The sequence below is a fragment of the Ixodes scapularis genome, unplaced genomic scaffold (assembly GCF_016920785.2).
Source record: "Ixodes scapularis isolate PalLabHiFi unplaced genomic scaffold, ASM1692078v2 PGA_scaffold9__187_contigs__length_104089568, whole genome shotgun sequence".
Lineage (NCBI taxonomy): Eukaryota > Metazoa > Arthropoda > Arachnida > Ixodida > Ixodidae > Ixodes > Ixodes scapularis.
The window spans coordinates 48,388,081-48,410,818 of NW_024609884.1; the positions used below are offsets into that span (position 1 = coordinate 48,388,081).

Consider the following 22,738-nt stretch of genomic DNA (forward strand, 5'->3'; position numbering starts at 1 on the left):
CAGAGCCACCATGAGTGCCTAATCCTTCTTTAGGTAATTGAGTAAAAATTAGAATAATGATCGTGCTATGCTTTTTATGCCAGTAGCAAACGAATGAGCAAAACATATCGGTTAATTTTTTTTTATTTTTTTTTTTTATATGGGTAGCATCGATTTTTACCTTCTGCTCATTACCTATCTTCAAAATAGCAGAGGCTAAATGCTAATATCCCCGATATGAAAACTTCCATGTGGCTTTCCATAGCAGAATATGAAAATATTCCCCACAGACATTATGGCACATTTCTTGACACTTCTTTCATAACAGGTTCAGTAACCACAAGTGCCTTTGAAGGAATTATGTCAGTCTTCCAATGCCCGAGTCCCACTGGAGCGTCAAACGGGAACAACCGGCATTGACAAGCCTCAAGGACGTGCAGCTTGCACGCGATGGTACCGTTGGTACCAGTCTGCTCTTGTAAAATAAGCTGTTTGCAATGCTGCCAAAGATAGTTTTGTGTGCTGCGCGGGCTTGAGGCTTGTCACTGTAGGTTTCTGTTTGTTGCTCTAGCCGGACTCTAGCATCATTGTGCATTTGAAAGATGTCCAGACACAAATGGTTGCTTAAGAATCCAAGATTCACATTGCAGAGGCAATGTGAATATTTAGTGTTGATGGGTATCTACATTTCAGCGTTGACGTGTCGTCATGCCTATCTCAGTTATTCCTTTTTTTTTTTTTAATTTTTAACCAGAAAACAGTTCTGCTTCCACTGGGTCAAATTTAAATTTGAATGGTTTATTAACATGTCTGTGAAATGTTGGGGAGGGTAAAGGAACCCCCTCCCTGCGTTGACCCTGTGTTCCGACGTCCTGACCAGCTTGTGAGATGTAGTGGTTCTATAAAATATCGACAGGGGGATTGATATTTTCGATGTACCATTTTACCGCAAAGTTAAATTCGAAGTACATCCCGCGAAAAGACACAGGGGCGTCACGTGAGTATTTTGAACCAATGGGGAGATGGGGCGGTTTGGGTCGTTGCCTGTCGCCTCTTGAGGGCGCTGGAGTCAGTTTACTGGAGTTTCATTGGTTTCATCAGTTCATGTTATTTGTTTCGTTTGTTACCATTTGTAAATCGACTTTGTTTCTCTCCAAGATAGGACACGAGCGCTACTGTTAGCTGTTGCTCGCTGGTAACTGGGAGTGGGACGCAGCTCGTTAGTCAGGGAACAAAATGCCGATTACAATAACGCAACAATCGACCACTATGTCGAGCAGCGGCGAACGACTGTCGTTATGCGCTCTCAACTTGGGTTACCTCAAGACACTGGACGGATGGATCAAAATAGCGCAAGTCGTGAGTACACGCGTCTCTCTTATCGACAGAATTAGTCTCGGTCTGACCGTAAATAACCGACTAGAGCCTGTTTTTTGGGAAATTCTCGGTGCGCCGCCTTGATCAGAGTCTTGTTGGGTAAAACATACGCCAGTTGGTGGTGGGCAGGCCCGCGAACTGCGCTACTTGAACACCTGTCGGAGCGGTGATCAGAGCAACAGCGTTGTGTCTGTGGAACGCGGATGCTTGGATTTTCATGGGACAACAGCGACGCGAGATGATGAACCACTGGATTTACGTTACGCTCGTACGATTATGCTGTGTAATAAACAGATCGCAGCGGTGTCGGCGGCGCGCTGCAATGTCTGTGTCACTCCTACGTCGGGTAGAGGGGTGTGGCAGACAAGACCGGGTGACGTCCTTTTTTGTAATCAGTACTTCTCAATTCCAATTAAAATCCATGCTTACGACTCCCCAGGGCCGCCGTGCTCCCACACGGTTCACTTAATGGGCAAGTATTGCGATTAAGGAGGCGATCGTCTGTTGCACTAGTTAATAAATACATTAACATTAAACCATTTTACATGTAAAAGGCACAAGCAGTTAACAAACTCCATGATAAACGGCAAAAGCAGTTAACAAACTCCATGATAAACGGCAAAAGCTTTTATTTGGGGCTCGGATCGTTTTTATTTCTCAAAGCTTCAGGAACTCCACCCCCTATTCCCAGAAAAAATGGGACTATGCTATTCAGTAAACATTTTTCTGACATCGCAGAAAGGAGGGAGCATTAATCAGCACCCTTCTTTCAAGGTGACAGCAACAAAGAATTGGGCCTCTCGGCACAGTGTTTCGGGAAAATAATTTTTCAAGGTCGCAAAGAAACATTGCCGCTTGCGAAAACAACAAAGATTTCAAGTTATTACGAGCCCTTTCTTGTGACCAGTGGTTTCGACCAGAGACACTCAGGGTTGTTCATGGTCATTCACTAACGCTGTGGCCATAAATAGGTGTAATATCCTTTATTGTGTACTTTGCCTACCGGTATGAGAATAAGCCTTACTGAAATCATTCATTTCACCCTACTGAAATCATTCATATCAGTATTACGTGCAAAAGGTCCAGTTTGGCAGCAGTATTTTGTGAAGGTTTTTGGACTGGAGCTTCTAGCAGATATGCACTTGGGTGACACTCGGCACTACAGTTCACAGGACTGCGACCCATTCATATGAGACATAATCGCGCCAAAATATTTTCTGGTGCATGTCCAGATACATGCAAAGCCTGTAGCACCGAATGTGATGCGAAGATGCACAAGCCAGTCGAGAAGGAGTCTTACATTGTTCAGGTGGCTCAAGTGCCCAATTCATCCAGGGGAGGGACGGTCAAAATGTTCGGAACATATTACTCTTCTCGAGGGACTGTCATGGAACAAAACATGTCTAACGCTGTGGTATAGACCACCTAAAAATATTGTGCCTCTCCCGGGAGATCTGAAAGCACGGCAATACGGTGGAACAGCCAGCTCTGTGAAGCATGCATTTCTGTAACCACATGCAGTTTCTCAAAAATTAACACTGTATAAACGTTGGAATTGTCAGCTCAATGGTGTTTTGCACCCGCCGCTGCGCAGTGTTTTACCAGAAGAGGGCTGCTGGCTCAGCCTAGCAGTTGAGTAAAAGCTATTTGTTACCTCATGAGGGGGGTGCAATTTACTTTTAATTACCCCTTCATGTTGGTATTAGGTTAGTCTCGTATTGGATTACAAAAGATGTTAAAAAAAAGTTTTTTCTTTCTTTTTTTTTCTTCTTCTTTTTAGCTATTGATAGCATGACAGGGCATCTCTTATGGATGACCAGCCTCCAGCCTGTGCTCGTTATACCTTTCGCCATATACTTTCGCTGTGCGGGCATGCTTGAAGCTCGTGAGACACCATTGTGTTATCGAAGGTATGCGGAGTGCAAGTTCGTCTGCTTCTTTTGCAAGGGTTGGGGCGACGTTAAAAAGCCGCACTCTGATTGGCTCTGGTTGAAGGATAGTGGATAGACCTCGAAGCAAGCTGCCTTGAGGTCTACCTACTATCTTTCAATCAGCCAATCGGAGCTCGGCGTTCTGATGTCACCATAATCACCTGGCAAAAGAAGCAGACAAACTTGCGCTCCGCGTAGGAAGCTCGTGCCGGAGGTGAGACAAGTGAGAGACCTCGCCACTGTTCTCATCCTGTCAGTGAGTATACAAGCTTTCAATCACGATGACCTACTTTCAAGTACTTGTGAATTTTTGTTTTTTGAACCGATAGCTCGAACTGACATGGAATCATCTGCCATACTGCCTTTTTTTCTTTTGGCCAAAATCTCCTGCATTAATTTTTAATTGTGGAAGCAGTATTGCGAGCGAGCAAAAAGTAGCAATATTCGCTAGCATTGTGAAAATGAGAAATGTCGTCGCATGCAAGTTATATGTGTACTAGGTTATATTTGCTTAGTTTCATTACCATGCGTGTTGTGGTGTTTCACTTTTCATCTTGGGTGTCTCCTTCTCTAAGTGCTGACCTGTCTGTAGTGGGGCTTTGCCCCCCTCCCCCAGTACCCCAAAAGTAAAATTGGGCATGTGAATATTTGCCTTGTTTCCTCCCTGCTGTGGAGGTAAAAATGCGGCCATTGCAGTGTGGCATCCAAGATGGGATCTTTAACGTCTGTCATGCAGTACAGTTATTGCTCGACTGAAAGCCGGTGAAACGCCTGCCATAATTGATACCGGTGCGGATGGGGATTGTCCCCTAATTGACTTACCCGCCCCTCTTTGCTCCTAATTCTGATACAAGCAGAAGAGAAAGAGGCAGCACAGCAGAACTATAATCAGGCAGTCAGGGTTGGACAGAAATATCCTAAAATTGTATTTGGAAATACAAATACTGGGATACATGGCAAATGCACCTAAATTGCTGATACTGATATTAGAAAAAGGTGGTTCTGGAGTAGCACTGTTTTCATTCTGACAACAAGTCCTCAAAGGCCTGTATTAGTGGGGCAATTAAAAAGCCACTAAAAAGAAGAAAAAAAAAGTTTTTTTTTAACAGTCTAATTGGGACACGCATGTAAAAAAAATTAATTTTACGCAAAAAAAAGTATTATTTTGTTTAGAGCAAATTTTCCTTTCTACTCGTTTTCTGTCGCGGCATTTCGGGCACGTGGAGGAGGTGAATCGGTTTGGCCATCACGGTGAAGTGGAGAGAGTGTATGACCATCTCGTTGAGGTGGAAAGAGTCTACGTATGACCATTCCGTGACGTCATGGACTTCGCGTGCAGAATTTGAAGTAAATCTCACGCCATCAGTATTGCTCGAAAATTATTATTTCTTTTTTTTCGCTTAAGATTTATTTCTTGGCACATGTGTCCTAACCAAACTGTTTACAAAAAAAAAAAAAAAAAAAATTTCTTTTCAGTGATTTTTTAAGGCTTGTTAGCAAGACGGAAATTATGGTGCATGTTTAGTGTCCTTTAAATTGTGTGCACTGAAACAAGTCCTGTTCACACAGAAATAAGAGACATTCCTTTATCCACTGGGAGGGCTGCCTGGTCTGGTCGCATCTGCGGTACTATATTACTATGTATCGCATATACATTTTAACAATGTGCACCAATGGGAGTTGTGCAATTGTTTTTCATCTGTTTTTTAAGTTTCAAAAGAGAACGGTCTGACCTACGTCTGCAATGACTAATACTTCTTGCTCTGTCAACCATGGGATGTGCTACTCTATTCTTAGTCAGTTCATACTCTGCTAGTATGTAGAGTGTTACTGCAATGAAGAATGAGTTGCAACCTTGATTGTTTAGAGAAGAGAAGAAAAATTATGAGATTAAAAGAATCGTACACTACAGCAAATGACCTGACAAAGATTGATCCTCAACTGTACCTGCAACCCTAAACATTGGACTCCCTGAGAATGAGCAACAAGAAATTGCTCTGTGGCAGTACAGAAATAATATGTTTGAATACTTTTTTTTTTTTTTTTGCTGAGCAATAATTGAGTGGAACGTTCTGCTTGAGCAGGTTGTCAGTTGTTGAAGTCCTCGTTTTATTTTTCCAGTTGTTTTTGGCACTGCCTCATATTCCAGTTGACTGATAATGTCCTTTTTATAATAGTTGTGCTGATAGGTAATATATTTTTGTTAAATTCTGGTGATGTTTTATGAATACTTTTTTGTACACTAAAATTCATGATAGTTGTGTTTGATAGATTTTTTTTCTGTTTTAGGAATGGCTTTGTAAAACCCACTCCCTGCTAAAATGCCTTATGATGATGCAAACTTATTTGTAAACTAATTAAAAAAAATTGAAATAAAGAAATGAAAAATGCGTAGCAAATCGCTGGGCAATTGGGTTGCATGTGAAACTTGGCATCTTTACTTTGGCGATACTTTGGAGTTTCACGCTTTGGTCCGATTTCTTTGGGATAGACGTCTATGCTCTCGGCGCTCTTCATTGATTAGCGACTGGCTTAATGCGTGGCATGCAAGTCCCAGGGCTAACCCTAGTTTTAAACGCTTGGCGCTCTTCCAGAACCCTCCATAGCTGCAGATGTTTCTTTGATGACATCCAACCACCGTCTGGCAGGCAAGCGGTGGTGCGTGAGTGATTGTGCAATCACCAGCCAGTCAGCGTCGAGTGAGCGTGGCCTTGCGCATGACGTCGTACTTGAACCAGCCAGTCGGCATCGAGCTGGGGGTGTGACATCGTCACCTGGCTCAGCCAGTCAGCATCGAGTTGAATGGCAGCTTCACTTTTTGGCTTCACAAATTTCTAGACCTCTTTCTGACGAGCCCAAGCACATTTCATGTGGAAACATTATTTGAAATCAATAAGTAAAAAACATGTAATGGTTTTTATGAGATAAAGAGGGCTGATACCTATGATATTTTAGTTGAACTTAAATGATCCAGAGCTCATTGTAAACTTTGTTAATTAAAGCTACTGTGTAAGTGAGGAATGCTGGCCTCATTATCTCAAAGTAAAGCTGAAATTGGGACATCATTACTGCAAAGTTCACTAGTTGGAAAAAGAGAAGGCATGTTGAAGTGGTTCATATTGTAGCCTCTCTGAGCCAAGGCATTATTTAGAGTATACTTTTCAGAGTAACAAAGGTTGAGTGAGAGTGGTACAGCCTGGTGGCTGGTGTGGTATGTATGATACGCCCCTCTTTTGTTCCTGGAAATGTGTGGGTAGTTTAAGTGCCCACCCAGAAAGGAGACGTTCAGGGGAAAAATTTGCTTACGTAGGACGACTCTTGCTTTTCTCCTGCAGATCTTGGGTCTCATCGTGATGTCCCTTCTGGTCAAGACATACCAGGTCTCCTGGGTGTTGTTCCTGATGATGACTGCCTTCGCCTTTGCCGTGATCAGCCTCCTCATCTTGATCTCGGCCATGGGCTCCTTGTCTGGGGGAACGCTGATGGGAACACTCTTTGTGAGTGCCTCACTCATTCAAAGCTCAGCTATAGCCTACAAAAAGTCACTACAAGTCTGCTAGGTTATTTCGTCACTAAAAAAGTATGTTTTTCAAGTGTTGGCATGGTTCTAAAAATTTTGGTAGTGTCTTTTGCAATTTATAACAATAGGTCATAGTATTTAAGCATCAAGTGCACACTCCCATAAACGGGATTTAATAGGAAAAGTCACGTATATCTAGCGTGCGGCATGCCAAAAATGATTAAGGGTGTTCTTATGAATTGAGCCCTTCAAGTTCTCTGGGTTTTAGACATGACTCTTTATGTTGGGGGCTCGTTAGCCCTTGGTAAAACGAATGAATCAGCAAGTCGGCAGTTGAGTATGAAGTACTTTATTCTTCTACTAGGAGCGAACTGGGAAACATGCCCACGTGTGACACACGCTGCTATTTGTGCCACAGCGTGCCTGCAGGTGCCATAGCGTGCATGCAGCTCGAGTCAGGCGATCTCTCTACCTCCGGATTTAGGTGTAAAGTCTGTGGGACGGCAAGTTATGTGCGTTCTCGGTGTGGTGCCTCGGGAACTATCAGGCGGCGGTATGTCGTCGGTCATTGTACACATAACATCCCTTCCTTGGCCATTGTAGACATAACATCCCTTCCGTCTTAGATGGAGTCGCAGTAACGGTCTAACAGATGCCATTTGCGTTTTGGTCTTGACGTTGCAGTCAAAGCTGGCGCCGACTTGTCCTGTTCATTGGAAGGGGCTGCAGCTGTTTGAAGCTCAGGCGCTGTTTTGTCGATAGTTCGCGGGCGATGCGGAGAATTCCGGTGATGGCTGCAGAGTGTATGGAGCCGGAATAGTGCACTTTCGGCTTGTTACTTGCTCCTTGTTTGTGTTGCTTGACGAAGAGTTTCTTCTGTGATTCGTCTGTACACCGGGTTTAATGTGATCGAGGCGTCAACGAACCGTCCCGTCTTTGCACTTTATCAGCCAAGACCTGTGTCCCAATCTTCGTTATTGTTCCTCTCATCCAAGCAGGACCTTGTACAAAGTTGCGGACAAAGGCAGATTGTCCTATGGCTACTCCCTTCAACGATCTCCCTCCACGGCAGTCGGACGTTGCCTCTCCTGGCGGTCCAGGCTGAAGGCGCAGTGGAGAGCTTGCGACTGAACATGAGCGTGGCGGGTGCTTTGCTCGTTGAGGTAGAAACTGTTGTGTGCTGTTTAAGCAGAAATCTTTTTAGCCTGCACGAAAATGTTCCTGTCTGTTTTTTTGCCAATGCCTGCTTTGCTTCAAAAACATCCTTTCCACTCGTCCATTTGCAGCAAGATGGTAAGGGGCACTTGTGATATGTGTTACCCCATTTTTCTTAAGGAAATTTTCGACCTCTGATGAGACAAAAGATGGGCCATTGTCCGTTACATTCCTTTAGGAAAGTCCAACAGTTGCGAATAATTTCTGCAACTTCTCAATCAGTGTGATTGACTATGTTGGGAATGCAGCACACCTCTAGCCACTTGCTGTATGCATCATCAATAATCGTTAGCATCTTTCCTTCCATAGGGCCAGCAAAGCCCGTGGGAAATCTGTGCCAAAGTGTTGTTGCCCGTTTCCATTCAAGGAAGGCTACCTGGATGACCCCTTTTGTTGCTGCCGACAGGGTACAAAATTTTTGATAGTTTTTCAATGGCATTGTCTACACCTGACCAACAAAAGTAAATTTGTGTGCATGCCTTCATGATTACTGCTCCCCTGTGACCCACATGTGCCAAGTCAAGTACTTCCTTCCTTGCCCTTGTGGGAATAACCACTCTGGTTCCTCTGATAAGGCAAATTTCTTGCACTGAAAGTTCTGTTCCAAGTTTGCAGTACAGTGAAATTTGTTGCCTTGGCCATTTATGCACTTGTCCACTTGAAAGAGCTGCTATCACTCGGGACAACAATGATTCGCATCGGGTCATTTCTACGAGTTGACACGGAGACCGTTCGAAACTTCATGTGGGGTCCAACTTGAGCACGTCTGCCCGGGGACGGGGCTCGTCGACCTGTGCCAGAAGTGGCAGCCTCCTGAGTGCATCAGCTTTCTGATGGAGTCGTCCAGGCCTCTAGACTAGATTATAGTCATGGGTGGCCAGCTTAAGATGCCATCACATCATCCTGGGTGACAGGACTTGGGGCACCTGCTTCTTTTCTTTCAAGATGCCAAGAACAGGTTGGTGATCCGTTATAATAGTTACTTGTCGGCCAGTGATGTACTGGTGAAAGTGACTGATGCCGTAAACTACTACCAAGCCTTCTTTGTAACTGGGAGTAGTTTTTTTTGACTCCCAGTGTTTGTGATGCGAAAGCTATGGGTACCTCTGCCAAGTTCGTCTTTCTGGGCAAGGACGGCACCAGTACCGTATGGTGACGCATCTACAGACAAAAGAAGAGGCTTGGTTTCATCGTAATGGGCAAGCACTGTGGACGTGCGAATCATGCTTTTAAGTGCATCAAAGACAGTCTGGTGCTTCCTCTCCCATTTCCAGGGTGCATTTTTTTCTAGAAACTTGTACAGCTCGGTGGCGACGGTTGCTCTATTCTATAGGAAGCGGTCGTAAAATGCGAGAAGCCTAATTAAAAGCTCGAAGAGAGGTCTCATCGGTTGACTGGGGTGCCTGAAGGATAGCTTGCACCTTTTCCTCAGTGGTGTGCACTGTGTTAGCGTTAATTCTGTGTCCCAGAAACTCAAATGACTTAATGCCAAAGCGGCACTTTTCTTCCTTGAGGTGTAGACCTGCCTTGCTTAGCCTCGATAAAACCTGGTCCAGATATTCTGCATACTCAAGAGTGCCTTTCATGCTGACAGTGATGTTGTGAAGGTAAACACTCGCCCCTGCATTCCGGCCATTGTGGTCTCTATCTTGAACTTAAAGATGGCTGATGCTGCAGAAATTCCGAATGGAAGCCGTTTGACTTTGAACAGTCCTTTGGTGGTGTTGACGGTGAGCAGAGCAGCAGTTCTGTCGTCGACCTTCATTTGTGCCTAGTACAGATCAATGGTTGAGAAGACAGTTCCACCTCTCAAATTTGCCGACACTTCGGCCGATGTTGGCATGCGATACGATGCTTTCTTCGCTGCTGCGTTAACAGTGCTCCTATAATCGCCGCAAACACGAAACATGCCATTGATTTTACGCACAAACACAAGTGGTGTGGCCCACTCGGCTTGCTGTGTCGGTTCCAGGATGGTTGCAAACGATAGAGTTCTACTTCCATTGGTCCTTGCAGAGCCAAAGGCACAGAGCAAGCTTTGCAAAACTTGGGTTTAGCTTCATTCTCCAGTTCCAGGTGAATCAAGGGGCTTGTGTAACCATTGATGCCTTCTTTAAATACATCAGGGTGGCGAGCGAGGATCTCGTGGATCTCTGACATAGCCTGAACAGCCTGGTGGATTTTCTGCACGTGGAATTTCAGTGTTGAAAACCAGTCTTGTCCTAAAAGGTTTTATCCAGTTCCTTTTGGGACCAGCCAGGGGAGTAAGTAATCCTTTGACTTGAACTTGATGTGAACTTGTGCAGAGCCAAGGACATGTAGCTCTTCTCGTGACTAGGCGCGTAAGTCAAGCGGTTCTGTTGACAACTTTGGGGGATTCTTCTGCCATGTTCAGTGAAAAGTTTCTTTGCTGATCAAATAACATGCAGCTCCTGTGTTGACATCATATTGCAGGCGTTTTCCCTCTACCTTTAAGTCTATAACTTGGGACATGGCGTTTGTTCACACTAGTCGTCCGTCTCGCAGTGGGACTCGGTGCTTGAAGTGTCTTCGCCTGAAGGCAGTGTGTTGACACTGTGCGTTCCTTGACTGGTGTTGGGTTGCGGCTGCGCGCTTTTCTGTTTCCTTGCGATGCAGATATTTTCTGTTTGACCCTTCTTTAAGCAGAAACAGCGTTCTGCTGTCTCGAACTTGCAGGTTGAAGCCCCGTGCCAGCCATCACATCGATAGCAATGCCGTCGTGAATGTGAATGCTGAGGTTGTTTTTTTTTTGGGTTGAAAGGTCTCGTTGATCCCAGTTGAGTTCGTCACTCCTTTGATTCCTCACTGCTGCTTGGACGCACTTTCCGCCAGCAGAGTGATTTCCAAAGCACGTTGAAAAGTCGGCTCCATTTCGGTGAACAGTCTCTGTTGAAGGTGCTCGTTGCGGGCGCCGCATATGAACCTGTCTTGGAGCACGACGTCTTGTGGCAGCATAGCATGGTTCGTTGGCGAAACTGATTTCAAAGTTGCCCACGATAACGTGAATGTTGCAGCCGTCATTGACAGTACGCCAAAATTGTAATCGGCTGACAATTTTTTTAAAGGGCCGCGGCGTAGCTGTGGATATATTCGTCCGGCATATGATTGCATCGTTGGAAGACGTACTGGCTGTAAAGCTCGGATGGTCTTGAATCCAAGTGCTGCTGTAAAAATGTCACTAAGTCAAAGCTTACTTTCCAGGAGCTTTTGGCACGACCAACGCACGATTAGTTTCGAAAGTGGAGCCACACAGCATAAGGAGGAGCGCTCGCTTCTTTGCTTCTGCGGTATCGTTGTTTGCCACAAAGTAAAAGCTGAGTCGCTGTACGCATGACGCCCAGTTCTTGCCCGAAAAAGGCTCAACGACTTTGTGCGTGCCTTCAGTAGCCCATGGTCTAAACCTCGAAAACTACATTCGTTTCTAAATCCAACTTCTCGTTGCCAGTGTCATGTTGGGGGATCATTAGCCCTTGGTAAGAGGAACGACTTGACAAGTCAGCCGAGTCGGCCGAGTATGAACTACTATATTCTTCTACGACAAACAAACGGGGAAACCTGCCCATGTGACGTGACATACACTGCTAGTGGGCAGCTCAGGTCACCCTATCTTTTTAGCTCCAGATGTAGGTGTAAAGTCTGCGGGACAGCAAGCTAGGTGCGTTTTCAGTGGTGCCTCATAGAGGCAAGGCAGAAGGTGGTAGGTTGGTGGTTGTAGACATAACAACTCTTACAAAAGTTGTACAGCAGCAAAGCTTACAGTTGACTTCCTTGTGCTCCGCCAAGTGTTTCAGTTAATGTTACGTTAAAGCCCGATGAATTCCCAGCAAGAAGCAAACTGCCTTTTGATTGCTCTTTTTCCATTTAAGAAAGAAGGAAACGCTCCTCCTGCAAGGAGCACTTGGAAACAGCACCTCTGAGACAGCAGGGCTGGGCTTTTTACATTGCATCTACAACTGGCCAATGCGGGGCACACATTGGGCATGAGTGCTCCCACTGTTTGAACACACAAATAGCAGCCGAGTGCCGACGCAGCACTTGTGTCATGGTTGTACGTGACAGAAAATTCAGCACTATGACCTTGCTATCTAGGAGGTGTTGTTCAGAGGCCCGCTCCTTTGAGGAGAGGAAGAGAAAAGAGTGCAAGAGGGAATAAAGAGAAGGACCCTGGGGAAAGTGTTTCTGCATGGCAGAAGACAATTCTGTAGATTGGCCTTTAAGGCAGCATCGTAGCACACATCGGTACCTCGATACGGCCAACTTGCAGAATTTCAGTTCATTTTTTTTAGTCGATGGGGGCCCTCGAAATACATGACTTTTCTCAAGAGTTGCCATTGCCTCTTTAGAGTAGTAATATAGGTGGAGATGCAAAAAACGGCGCTTTCTGGCTGGTCAGTATCATGCCAGAATCCTTTACAGAAAGCTATTTGATATCACTTCACAATTTCTGAGTAAGTTTAAACCAGGAACATTACAGCTGACATTCTATACAAAATGTGGCTCTTTGTAGAATAAGCCACCTTGTAACTTCTTCTTGACAACAAAGTCAATCAAAGAAACTAAGCTGAGACTGGCTGCTTCACGTGGCTGGTGCATTCTATACTGGGAGATGTTTTACGTGCAGTTTGAGATTTTTGATCGAGAATTAGTTCATATACATTGAAGCTCACATTAACTTGACATATCTAACAGGGCTTGATCAGAGCAATAGTTAATGCACTAAATCCTGTAGAGAGGGAAAGCCTAGAAGTTATGTCAAGAGTAAGTATGCAGGCAGACCAGCTTGCGTCCAGTTTCTTAAATGCAGTGTACTATTTATTAGTTAAATTAAAGCCGTTTTGTATCATTTATGAGTTATGAGCTAGATGTGGAACTCTTTCTGAATAGCTTGCACGATTGTAACGCGCAGGTATATTTACTGCTCAAGTATTCAGAAAATAACCTGATGCCGATTGTACCGCGCAGGTAAAAAAAAAGGAAGGCTGAACACATACCTCATAGAACAGATTTTATGAAACGCTCGCCAATACCAAGTACCGTGCACTAGTCGCCGTTCGACGATGGTTCTTCGCTGTCCACAAAGGTGATCCTTGCTTTTGCCTAAAGCGTTTTAGGTGCCGCGCTTCTTGCACTTGTACGAGTGCGCAACCCTCGCCTCTGGGAAGGTCGTCTTCCAAACAACTTTGCAAGCTCGTCGGGTCGCTGGCACTGCGAAGCCACGGAATGCTGCTCTGTTGTTATCTTTTCTCGCCAGCGTGATAGCCTTTCGTTTAAATAATGCCTCCTAGTCGAATTTCTTTTCTTTTTCCATCTTAAGACGGCAGTCACGAGTCTGTAGACGCGAGAGAATATGTGTGATATGGATACCAAAATGGCGAAGGATGTATGTATGTTAATGGCTGTACCCTTTGTAACGGGCGGTAGCTTGCGCCACTTAGCCTAGATCTAAAAAGACAAACATATGATTCCTCCCACCCTTCTAGGACCAATTTTCTCCCCCTAACTATCACCAGGCAGTGTGGGATATCACCAGGATGACCTTGGGGGGGTTGGGCCAAAAAACTAAAGACATCGCCCCACGTCTCTTCCCCCTGGCAAGGGAGTCGCCGATTTGCTTCTGGTCAAACCTTTTCGGCGTTGCCCCAGCACCGGACCCATTGGGAGACAGGGTTGAGACTTTGGGCCGGAGCCATGCGGGAGGGAGTCCCAATTTTCTTCTGTCCTGCCTGTCCCCAGCTGTGCTAGTTAGTTGTGCATCATTCAGTTTTCCCTAGATAATTTCCACCAATCCTCTAATCGCCTCTTTGTGACTGTAATCCTTTTCTCTTCCGTCCTTCCATCGTCGCAAGTAAAACCCAGGCCCCGGCCAGAGTCGTTACCCCTTCAGGGAGGGCACGGCAAAGCCTTCACTTCAAAACCAAGTGCTCTAGTGTGAAAAGAGTCAAAGTACAGGCTAGCTGGTGGAAGTCAACCATTTCGTCGTTTACCCTGAGACTGGGGGGTTTTTCGAAGAGCAGAAGTAGCAGAAAAAACAGGGTTGAGACAGGGTTGAGACCTGTCTGTTTTTTCTGCTACTTCTGCTCTTCGAAAAACCCCCCAGTCTCAGGGTAAACGACGAAATGGTTGCTCTAGTGTCTCGCTCTCATTATGGCAGACGGCACATAATGTGTCAGTCTCCTGAAATTTAGCCCTATACGTTTTTGTCCTCAAAACTCCCATTCTCACCTCAAACAGCAAAGAACTTCCCAGTGAATTGTCAAACACATTTTCCTTTCTTATGTCCTACTTTTGTGACCTATACACCGTTAGAGCTGATTTCTCCAGCATTCTTCCCTCCCACATTTTTCTCTCTGCCTCTTCCAACCCCTTCTCTACTGCAGCAGTGTTCTCAGCCCTGTCACCAGTGTGTAGTTCTTTAAATGTAAGCTTTCGGGTTTGGTTTGTTAATTTTGTGTTTTAAACTCTTGATGTATAAATACTTGAATACCTTCCGTGCCCACTGCGTATCATCCATTTTGGTCAACCTTTGTTCAAATTTCAACTTACTAATGGGGCTAGCCACCTTATACCGAGTACTGCATTTTTATTTTTGAGTTTCGGTTTTGACTGTAATGCGCTTGTATTTTTGGAGACCGATTTCGGCGAAAAAAAGTGTGCGTTACAATCGTGCAGAGGCATACTAGGCCCTTTCGACAATACTGAGAAATGCTACGTGAACTAAAAGCCTTTAGTTAGATATTGTTGCATTCTCTGTATCCAGACTGCATTCGAGATTGATATGAAAGGCAAACATCCAATTTTGTTTCACACCGTTCTACTGTGTTTGGAACAGACCAAAATGCTGAATTGTTGTGCAGAGAAAGACTAATGTGTCTACTGCTCATGCAGACAATGGTGTTCTTGAGTGTGCTGAGACAGCAGTTCTAGAAGACAAGTGGGTAGTTAACATTCATACTGACGAGTAATATACCATAGCCTCCTATATAGGAGGGAAGCTTGTGAGATCAGTGCCAAAACCGGCCATCTAATCTGGGAGAGAGAGAAAGAGCGAGGCTCTCAGGGGCACAGTGCCAGGGCAGCGGCTTTGAGAAACGCTCTGTCTCGATCACGCATGCATCCAGTCTGGCCGTGCCCTGATGGAGCCTGTGATCATGGCCACGTGCTATCACGAGACTTTAGTTTTGCAGTTGACCGCCACGCTTTTTCTAGCACCGAGTGTGTTGTCACTCACCTTTCTCCCTCTTTTACGGCTGCCAGGCAAGCTGTTTCTCCCTTGCAGAACTTTCAGGCGTTCCCCCTATATAAAAGGCTATGGATATGCATTGAGTGTGTCCCACTGCATAGTTTTTTCCAAGGAGAAAAAGGCCTAACCGAATTTTGTACCTTTCTCTACACATGGCATTGACCTGCCCTTATTTTCTTTCAGTACCTGAACTATCACATCGTAGGGTTCATCTTCTACCTCTCGGGAGGACTCACGTGCGTCATTAATGCATCGCAGTACACAAACCTGGGAATCGTCATAGCAGCAGGGGTAAGTAATTTTCTTTGCTTTGGTCCCCGTCTATGGCTTCTTTTCATTGAGGGGCAACTCTACTCCATTCCAAAAGTTCCAGGGTAACAGGTGATTTCACATTGAGAAGTACTAGTGGATGGCTCTAAATCATTTGCAGTGATGTGATTGCTGCGCCAATTGTGCCAAACTGCGCCAAGCGGCTAACCCTGCTATATCCTGCTACATTTCGCCGAAATATGGGTAATCTGTGCCAAGCCTGCGCCAAAGGACTAATTTCGGTTGCCTCTCAAAACCGAAACTAAACTGAGTACCGTAATTGAGCATGCGTGAGCTAGGTGGTGCAAGCGACCCCCCGACAGAAAGTATGCTGCATCAATCGCCCATCCGGTCTCGCATGGTTTTTCCCGCCGTTCCTCATTTCGCGCTCTCGTGGGTCTCGTCTCGCATCCTCTTGAAAACCCCGACGCTAGCTTGCCGGGTACCAGCCATGCAGTCATGTTGTAAAACGAAACCACTTTTTTGCGCATTGGGAGTTACTTGTGATCTGAAGCACTCGCTTCTGAAAGAAACGGCCGTGGCAGCACTATTTTTGGCCCCTGCCTACCAGTCGCCGTGGTTATGACGTCGGGTGTTCTCGTCCACACATTGCTGCAGATATGGCGCTTTCTAAAATGAAACGTAAGGACCGCTGCAGGGTAACCAGCAATCCTGTCCTTGTTTAAATTAAACGCTACTACAAAAATCCCTCTAGCTCAAAGACTGTTGTGTCGAAGTACTGTTTACCTAGGTTTCTCTCGGTGGGATTTCTTTTGAGAGGGACCCCGGTACGTGAAAAGTCTGTCGCAAAAGAAAGTTTAAGACAAGTTAGCTAAAGCAAAAAAGGCAATGTCTGCACGCTGAACCCGCACAGCGCGCTTGTTTATCTTGAGTTCAGTTGTTGCACAAAGCGCTCCAAGAATTTTTTGACCCTGACTCGCAATGTCTTGCATTGATGCGCTCAGGTTCTTTTTTTTTATTAGCTTTATTGTCCTTGTTTTGTTTGCGCTTTTTAACCTTTTAAATTAGCTTGTGCCTCGCATACTGGCCTGGCAAGCACGTGCCGCTGGACTGTTTTTCTTTTTTTTATGCTGGATTGTTACATTTTGCATACAATTTTGGGGACCAGATGGCGACGGAGCGGAGTGGCAGAGTTTCGGTTTCGATCGAACAGCCGTCTCCGTTCGCACAACGAAGTGCGTGCATCTGCAGGCTGCCGAAGTTTCCCTCACATGCATGCGAACATGATTACATGACAGAGGTACCAGCCGGGACGCTTGCAATCCATTGCTTTACATTTGCTGCTTCTGACGAAAATCTGGCATGTCAGGAACCAGTAAAACGGTGGGAGACGTTTTGGAATTGCTCGGCAACGCCTACAGCGCTGTACACTTGTGGGATGTCTCAACGTCTCTTCGGAGACATTGAAAGTGGACATTCATTACTTCCCGAAAGCTAAGCGAGGCTTGCAGCAGCATTGCAGAAAGTTTCAACAAGCAAAAGTAAAAGCACCCACCAGTCGTACTGCACGTTTTTCATATGTACAGTTTCGTATTGCATTGCAGTAGTTACGTGTTTCATCAGTTGGATACTGCTTCAATTTATTATATTATATAACTAGTGAAGTTTATGCTTTCATATTTACTGCTAAGCTGGTCATTTTCAAATAAATTTAATATGTGCAATTTGGTTCTTATTTATCTATAGCGGGTACATATATATATGTATCATTTAACTGAAGCATTGCAAAATATGTTGTGTCATTGGCATTTTAGTTAACAACTTGAAAGACTCCCAGATCGTCTAACTTGACCATAATTTGTTTATTGTGGCGAGCAAAGTGCCCTTCCTTTGTCCAGCACTTAAAACAAATATTTTTATTTTTATAAAAAAAATCTGCTCCAAAAGCCACTTTTTGCTGCTCCGAAACACTGTTTTGGCTGCTCCAAAAGCCACTTTTGCTGCTCCAAAACGCTGTTTTGGCTGCTCCAAAACACTTATACAATCTTGTGCGCAACAAAGACGAGGACAAAAGCAGAAAAAAGGACACAACAAGGCGCAATCTTGTGCGCCTTGTTGTGTCCTCTTCTCTGCTTTTGTCCTCGTCTTTGTTGCGCACAAGATTGTATAAGATGTCAAACCAACTCGCCCTAACAACCACTCTTCCAAAACACTGTTTTGGTTGCTCCAAAAGGTGCTCCAAAACGGCTTAGGCCAATCACATCACTGCATTTGTTTCCTGGAAAAGTAAAAATTTTTTTTTCTGTGCAATCCTGTTTAAACGTGGTCACAAACCGTAACCGTAACTTTGGCTGAGGCGGGTAGCATTTCCCCCTCATTGTCGATGACATCGGCACCCACATAGTACAAACAGTCGTGTGATTCACCATATGAAGAGGCGCAGCGCAAGCGTCACCACATTGCAGCAGGTGTTGTATCCAGGGGCATATGTACCGCTGCGGATTGTGCTCTTGTCATTCAGAAATGCAGCCGAAGTTGTTGATAAGACATTAGGGAAAGAGGGGAGACGTAGTACACTATGCAGGATTAATGGGATTAATTTTTAGCAGACTGCTGGTGGGGCGTGTTCACAATGCTGCATCCAGCGCACTGGTGCACGTGTCTTCCACGAGGCACTCTGGATCGCGCCAGTGGTGCCATTGGGCTTTGCTTGAAAAAGTAGAAAAAACAAAAACTTGGACTTCACCCACCAATCTTAGCAGATTTTGCTGCTTGGTACATCTCAAGCTTTGTTGACCATTTTAATAAATATTTAGACTGAATTACGTCGTAATATTTGACATACAAACTTCTTTTATGAAGGTTCGAATGAACATGGAAAATTTGTGTTACAAGAAAGAGAAGAAAAGCAGCTGGTTATGAAAAACAAGAAATAAGCTGTACAACCAAATATTCACTACAAAGATGATCATAAAACAGAGTCGAGTTTCGTCCAGTCCGGGCCAATCCGAGGAGTCAAGCCATTGGACGTTTTGTTGTCATTCCCAAGACCGTCAAGATGCGTTTGATCGAGGAACAAACTCGAGCTGTAACGTGGTGGAGTGTTGGAGTCTGGGTGCTCTTCATTGCATTTTGATTCTTGAACCAAATGGAGATTTTTGAACCAAACGGAGATTCTTTGGCACATCTCCTTGAGCTCATTAAGAGCACTTACATCACTGAAGCGCACTACAATTCACTTGTTCTAGAATTACAAAATACGGTTATTGCTGTTTCATACAAGCAGATTGAGGTAATTTTCTGCTGGGTCCCAAGCCACGTCGGCACTCCAGGTAATGAAAAGGCCAATAGTTCTGCAACTTCTGCAAATGAGAGACAAGTAGACATACATAAGACACCATACAAAGACTACCACATCCCTTTGAAGTGTTGCATTCAAACAAAGTGGCAGCGTGAGTGGAATATGAAACACATAACAAACTGCGTGCTGTACGACCTTTCTTAAGTAAGAGGGAGAGTGCCCAGCATCAGGAACACTTTTATGAGGTGGTCCTGTGCCGGGTACGGATTGGTCATACACGTCTCACCCATGGGCATCTCTTGCATGGAGAGGATGAGTGTGAGCACTGCAACATTTCTCTAACATTATCACACATCCTACTTGAGTGCTTCAAGTACCGTATTTGCACGAATATAACGCGAGTTTTTTTTCGAAATTACGTGCTCCAAAACGCACCTCGCGTTATATTCGGAATCGAGTTCAGCCACAAGGCGCGCGAGTCTGGAGAAAGCCAAAGGAGAAAGTCATCCCTCTGGCTCAATGCAAAAGATCCAATGGAAAAAGAAGTGGGGGTGTGGAGGCGCATTTTCTAGCCATGGGGCCACGTGAAGGGCGAATAGAAAACAAAAAAGCATTTTATCGCTTTTGTGTTTTTACAACGCGCGCACGCCGGCCAATTTGAGCCAAGCCAAGCCGGGCCAAGTCAAGTCAACACAAGCCAAGCCAAGACCACTGACCGCGTTTACGCAATCGTGCAACACGAGGCATTTGTTTACGAACAGGGATCAGAACAAGAAGTGTGATCGTGTATCGGGTTCAGCAGTCTTTTTTTCTGCCAGCGCATTGTTTAGTTTCTGCTCCAAAGTGGTCTGGTGTTTGTGTGTTGGTGCTTCTGCTTCCGCGCCTTGTCTGGATTGTGGGCTGCCGAGGAGCTCCCACGGAAGAAGAAAGAACTACCAGGCAAGCAGGTGCCGTGCTGCTGCATACCTGCGTAGTCGCCAAGTGGATTGTAAACGGAAGGACCTGAACAGTGAGGATGAGTGCAGTCAAAACATAAACTGATATTTCTTCTATTTCCATTGACTTTTCACTTTTGCTGTGCCCCCGAGTGCGAGAAATTGACGCGGCATCGGTTCGCGTTATAATAGTAATAATATTTTTTTTCTTTTTGGGCGCATCAAAAACTGTCCTCGCGTTATATTCGTGCAAATACGGTACATAGTTTTATCACATCATCACCTACTACAGTAGACGCGCGCTAAACGAAACTCGCATAAACTAAAACGTCTCTTCAACGAAACAAATCTAAAAAAATTAATTGGTTTCCTATAAAATGAGTACTAAGTTGTGCTCGACAATCGAAACACCATTTTGCGGGCAACACGGATCAATGAAATTGAAACTGAGCTTCGTATTCACTTCGTTATTATCGTTATCCAGAATCAAATCTAATCTGGTATGCGGTCGCACCAGTCATGCCGCACACTTTTGTTTGTGGACGCCATTTTGCACGTATTGTTCGTCCGGTGTTGGTCTGTCACGTTTTACATATGTGATTCTCTACAAGCGTCTCTCTCTATGTGCGTGCAACATGGAAGGAACTGCTAAGAAGCGCCCGCATAATGCATTGTCTTTAAGCGACAAAATGAAAATTCTTGAAGGCGTGAAGCGCGGCCAGGAGCCGAAGACGCCCATCGCGAAAAGGCATGGCATCCCGAAGTGCACTCTTTCGAGAATTTTGAAGGATGATGACAAGATTGAGAAGGCATACCACAGTGGCGCTTTCGCCCCCGGTAGGAAGAGAATGTGTCTAGCCGACCACGAGGGCCTCGAGAAGGCGCTTTTCCTGTGGTTTAAGCGTGCCGGAAGCTGCAGCCTTCCAGTGACTGGACCTATTTTGGAGGAGAAGGTCGAAAATCGATTTTTTGGTCTAAAGACCCATGTCCCCCTTAAATGAAACTGCTGATAAATGAAACAGATTTCACTGTCCCCGTCAAGTTTGGTTTAAAGGGAGTGTACCGTATAGCTCTTTCTTCTTCCAAACCCTTACTTATACAATAGTTTACGCTCTTGGCGCATTTTGGCCTGAGCAGCTCTTGCGCCATGAAACCACAATCAATTAATCAATCACTCAATCAATCAATTTTTTGGCACATCAGTGACTTGTTTCCCTAGGATCAGTCTTCCAATAACATGGATGAGCCGGCGTAGTTGTAGCGAATTCACCCGACAGCCCAGCCCTGGTTTGTGCCATGCTTTCCAAGCGTCTAAAGCTCCTTGGTAAAATTCACGCTTCGCGTTTCTTACAAGAACCAACAGCCATTGTTGTGCGAGTGCATGAGACACGTTCCACGAGCGAGTGCTCCACCACCATTTGTTTCCAAGGGCTGCTTATTTCAATGCTATGCTGCCATTTGCTTTTAAGGACTGCACAGGCCTTGTGCTTTAGTGCATCTGGCGTTACTTGCAAGACAAATACAAACACATCAAGGTGCTTTACCAGCTCCCAGTCATGGCTGCCAGCTCGTGGCTGTTCTGTGCAGACTGTACTGTTTCCGAGGGCTTTACCTGAATTTATGCAACAGCAAGATTCTACATTAAAAATAAAAAAAATTACTTGGAGCTTAGAACCCTTTCTGAACAACTACTGTTGTAGCTGAGGTATCATGAAAAATGTGAATGTTCATTCAAGAGTGCGAAACTGTCAACACAATAAACTCCTCATTCTAAAGAGTGTATAGAACCAACTTACACTAAACACTCAAAGCTGAATGAAATTCATTGATAAATTAGAATGAAAAACGAAGAGCCGTTAAGCTTCTCCGAAGTGATCGGGAAAATTATATATGCAAAGTTTTTAAATGTAAAATATTTCTAATGTTCCAGCACATTGCATATTCAATAATGTGGATTAAAACCCCAAAAGCTTCCACAAACATGCACAAGAGCCATCATCATCAAAGGTTCAGCATAGAAGACAAAAGCCAAATTACGTTAGAATTGCATCAAAACGCTGCAGACATCGACGAAGTATGGAACAATATCTTCGATAAAGCTCTTACTTTCAAATAGGCATTTTATGACCAATTTCTAACCACCTACCTAGCGTATGCCTATCAGCTGACCAACAGGATGTGTGATCCAGTAGAGTGATTGGGTCATACTCTGTTTGCACTTGTTCAACCTTTTCAGGGTTAACCCTACCCTAGGAATACATGACGCGCAACCTCACTTTGGGCACAATCTTCTTTTTATTGAAAAACTGTGTGTACCTCAAGCATACTCTTATTTATTTTTTTTTGAAATACTTACAATCTTCTTTCTATTGAAAAACTGTGTGTACCTCAAGCATACTCTTATTTTTTTTGGAAATACTTCCTGGCTCCACTCAAGAAGCCTAAGTAGGAGGGGGTACACCATGCGACAAAAAGCACAGTCATAAATAGAACCAGAAAAAGGAAAAACTCGGGTAAGTAAAATTTCCACAGCAGTAATGGAATTTTCAACAGGTGTTAAGATGACAATATCGTTTGGTAGCTCATTCCAATCTTAAATTGCCCGAGGAAAGAAAGAATATCTAGGTAAAACAAACATTCTTAAACCTGTATTGTTTTAATGCTCTAGTATGGTTTAGGCGTCAGGACCCTATCGATAATGGTTCTAAGTAGCTAGAGCTTTCGATTTTAATAGTGCCGTTAAGAATATTATACAGTATTTTTAATCTATCAATCTTTGCTCTTGTTTGCAACGGCTGAAGCTGCACCCCGCGAAGCAGTTCTGTCGATGAGGTTCCTGTACTAAAATTATTAAAAATAAACCGAGCAGCTAGCTTCTGAATGCTTTCAAGCTTGAGAATACCATTTTGCACGTTACGATGCCACACTGAGCTGGCGTATTCTAACACA

At 44.6% G+C, this 22,738-nt stretch overlaps 1 protein-coding gene across 2 annotated transcripts in view; it reads left to right on the forward strand.

Moving 5' to 3' along the window:
• The first annotated feature begins 1,050 nt into the window (after nucleotides 1-1,050).
• The window catches only part of LOC8029750, a 54,314-nt gene continuing 32,626 nt past the window's right edge, over nucleotides 1,051-22,738 (forward strand). The window contains exons 1-3 of one of the 2 annotated variants that reach the window (XM_002407215.5): nucleotides 1,051-1,338; nucleotides 6,623-6,784; nucleotides 15,467-15,574. In XM_002407215.5, the coding sequence (XP_002407259.1) occupies nucleotides 1,216-1,338; nucleotides 6,623-6,784; nucleotides 15,467-15,574 (393 nt within the window). In that variant the 5' untranslated portion in view covers nucleotides 1,051-1,215. The remainder of the gene's footprint in view (nucleotides 1,339-6,622; nucleotides 6,785-15,466; nucleotides 15,575-22,738) is intronic. The other variant, XM_042287150.1, reaches the window with a different exon arrangement.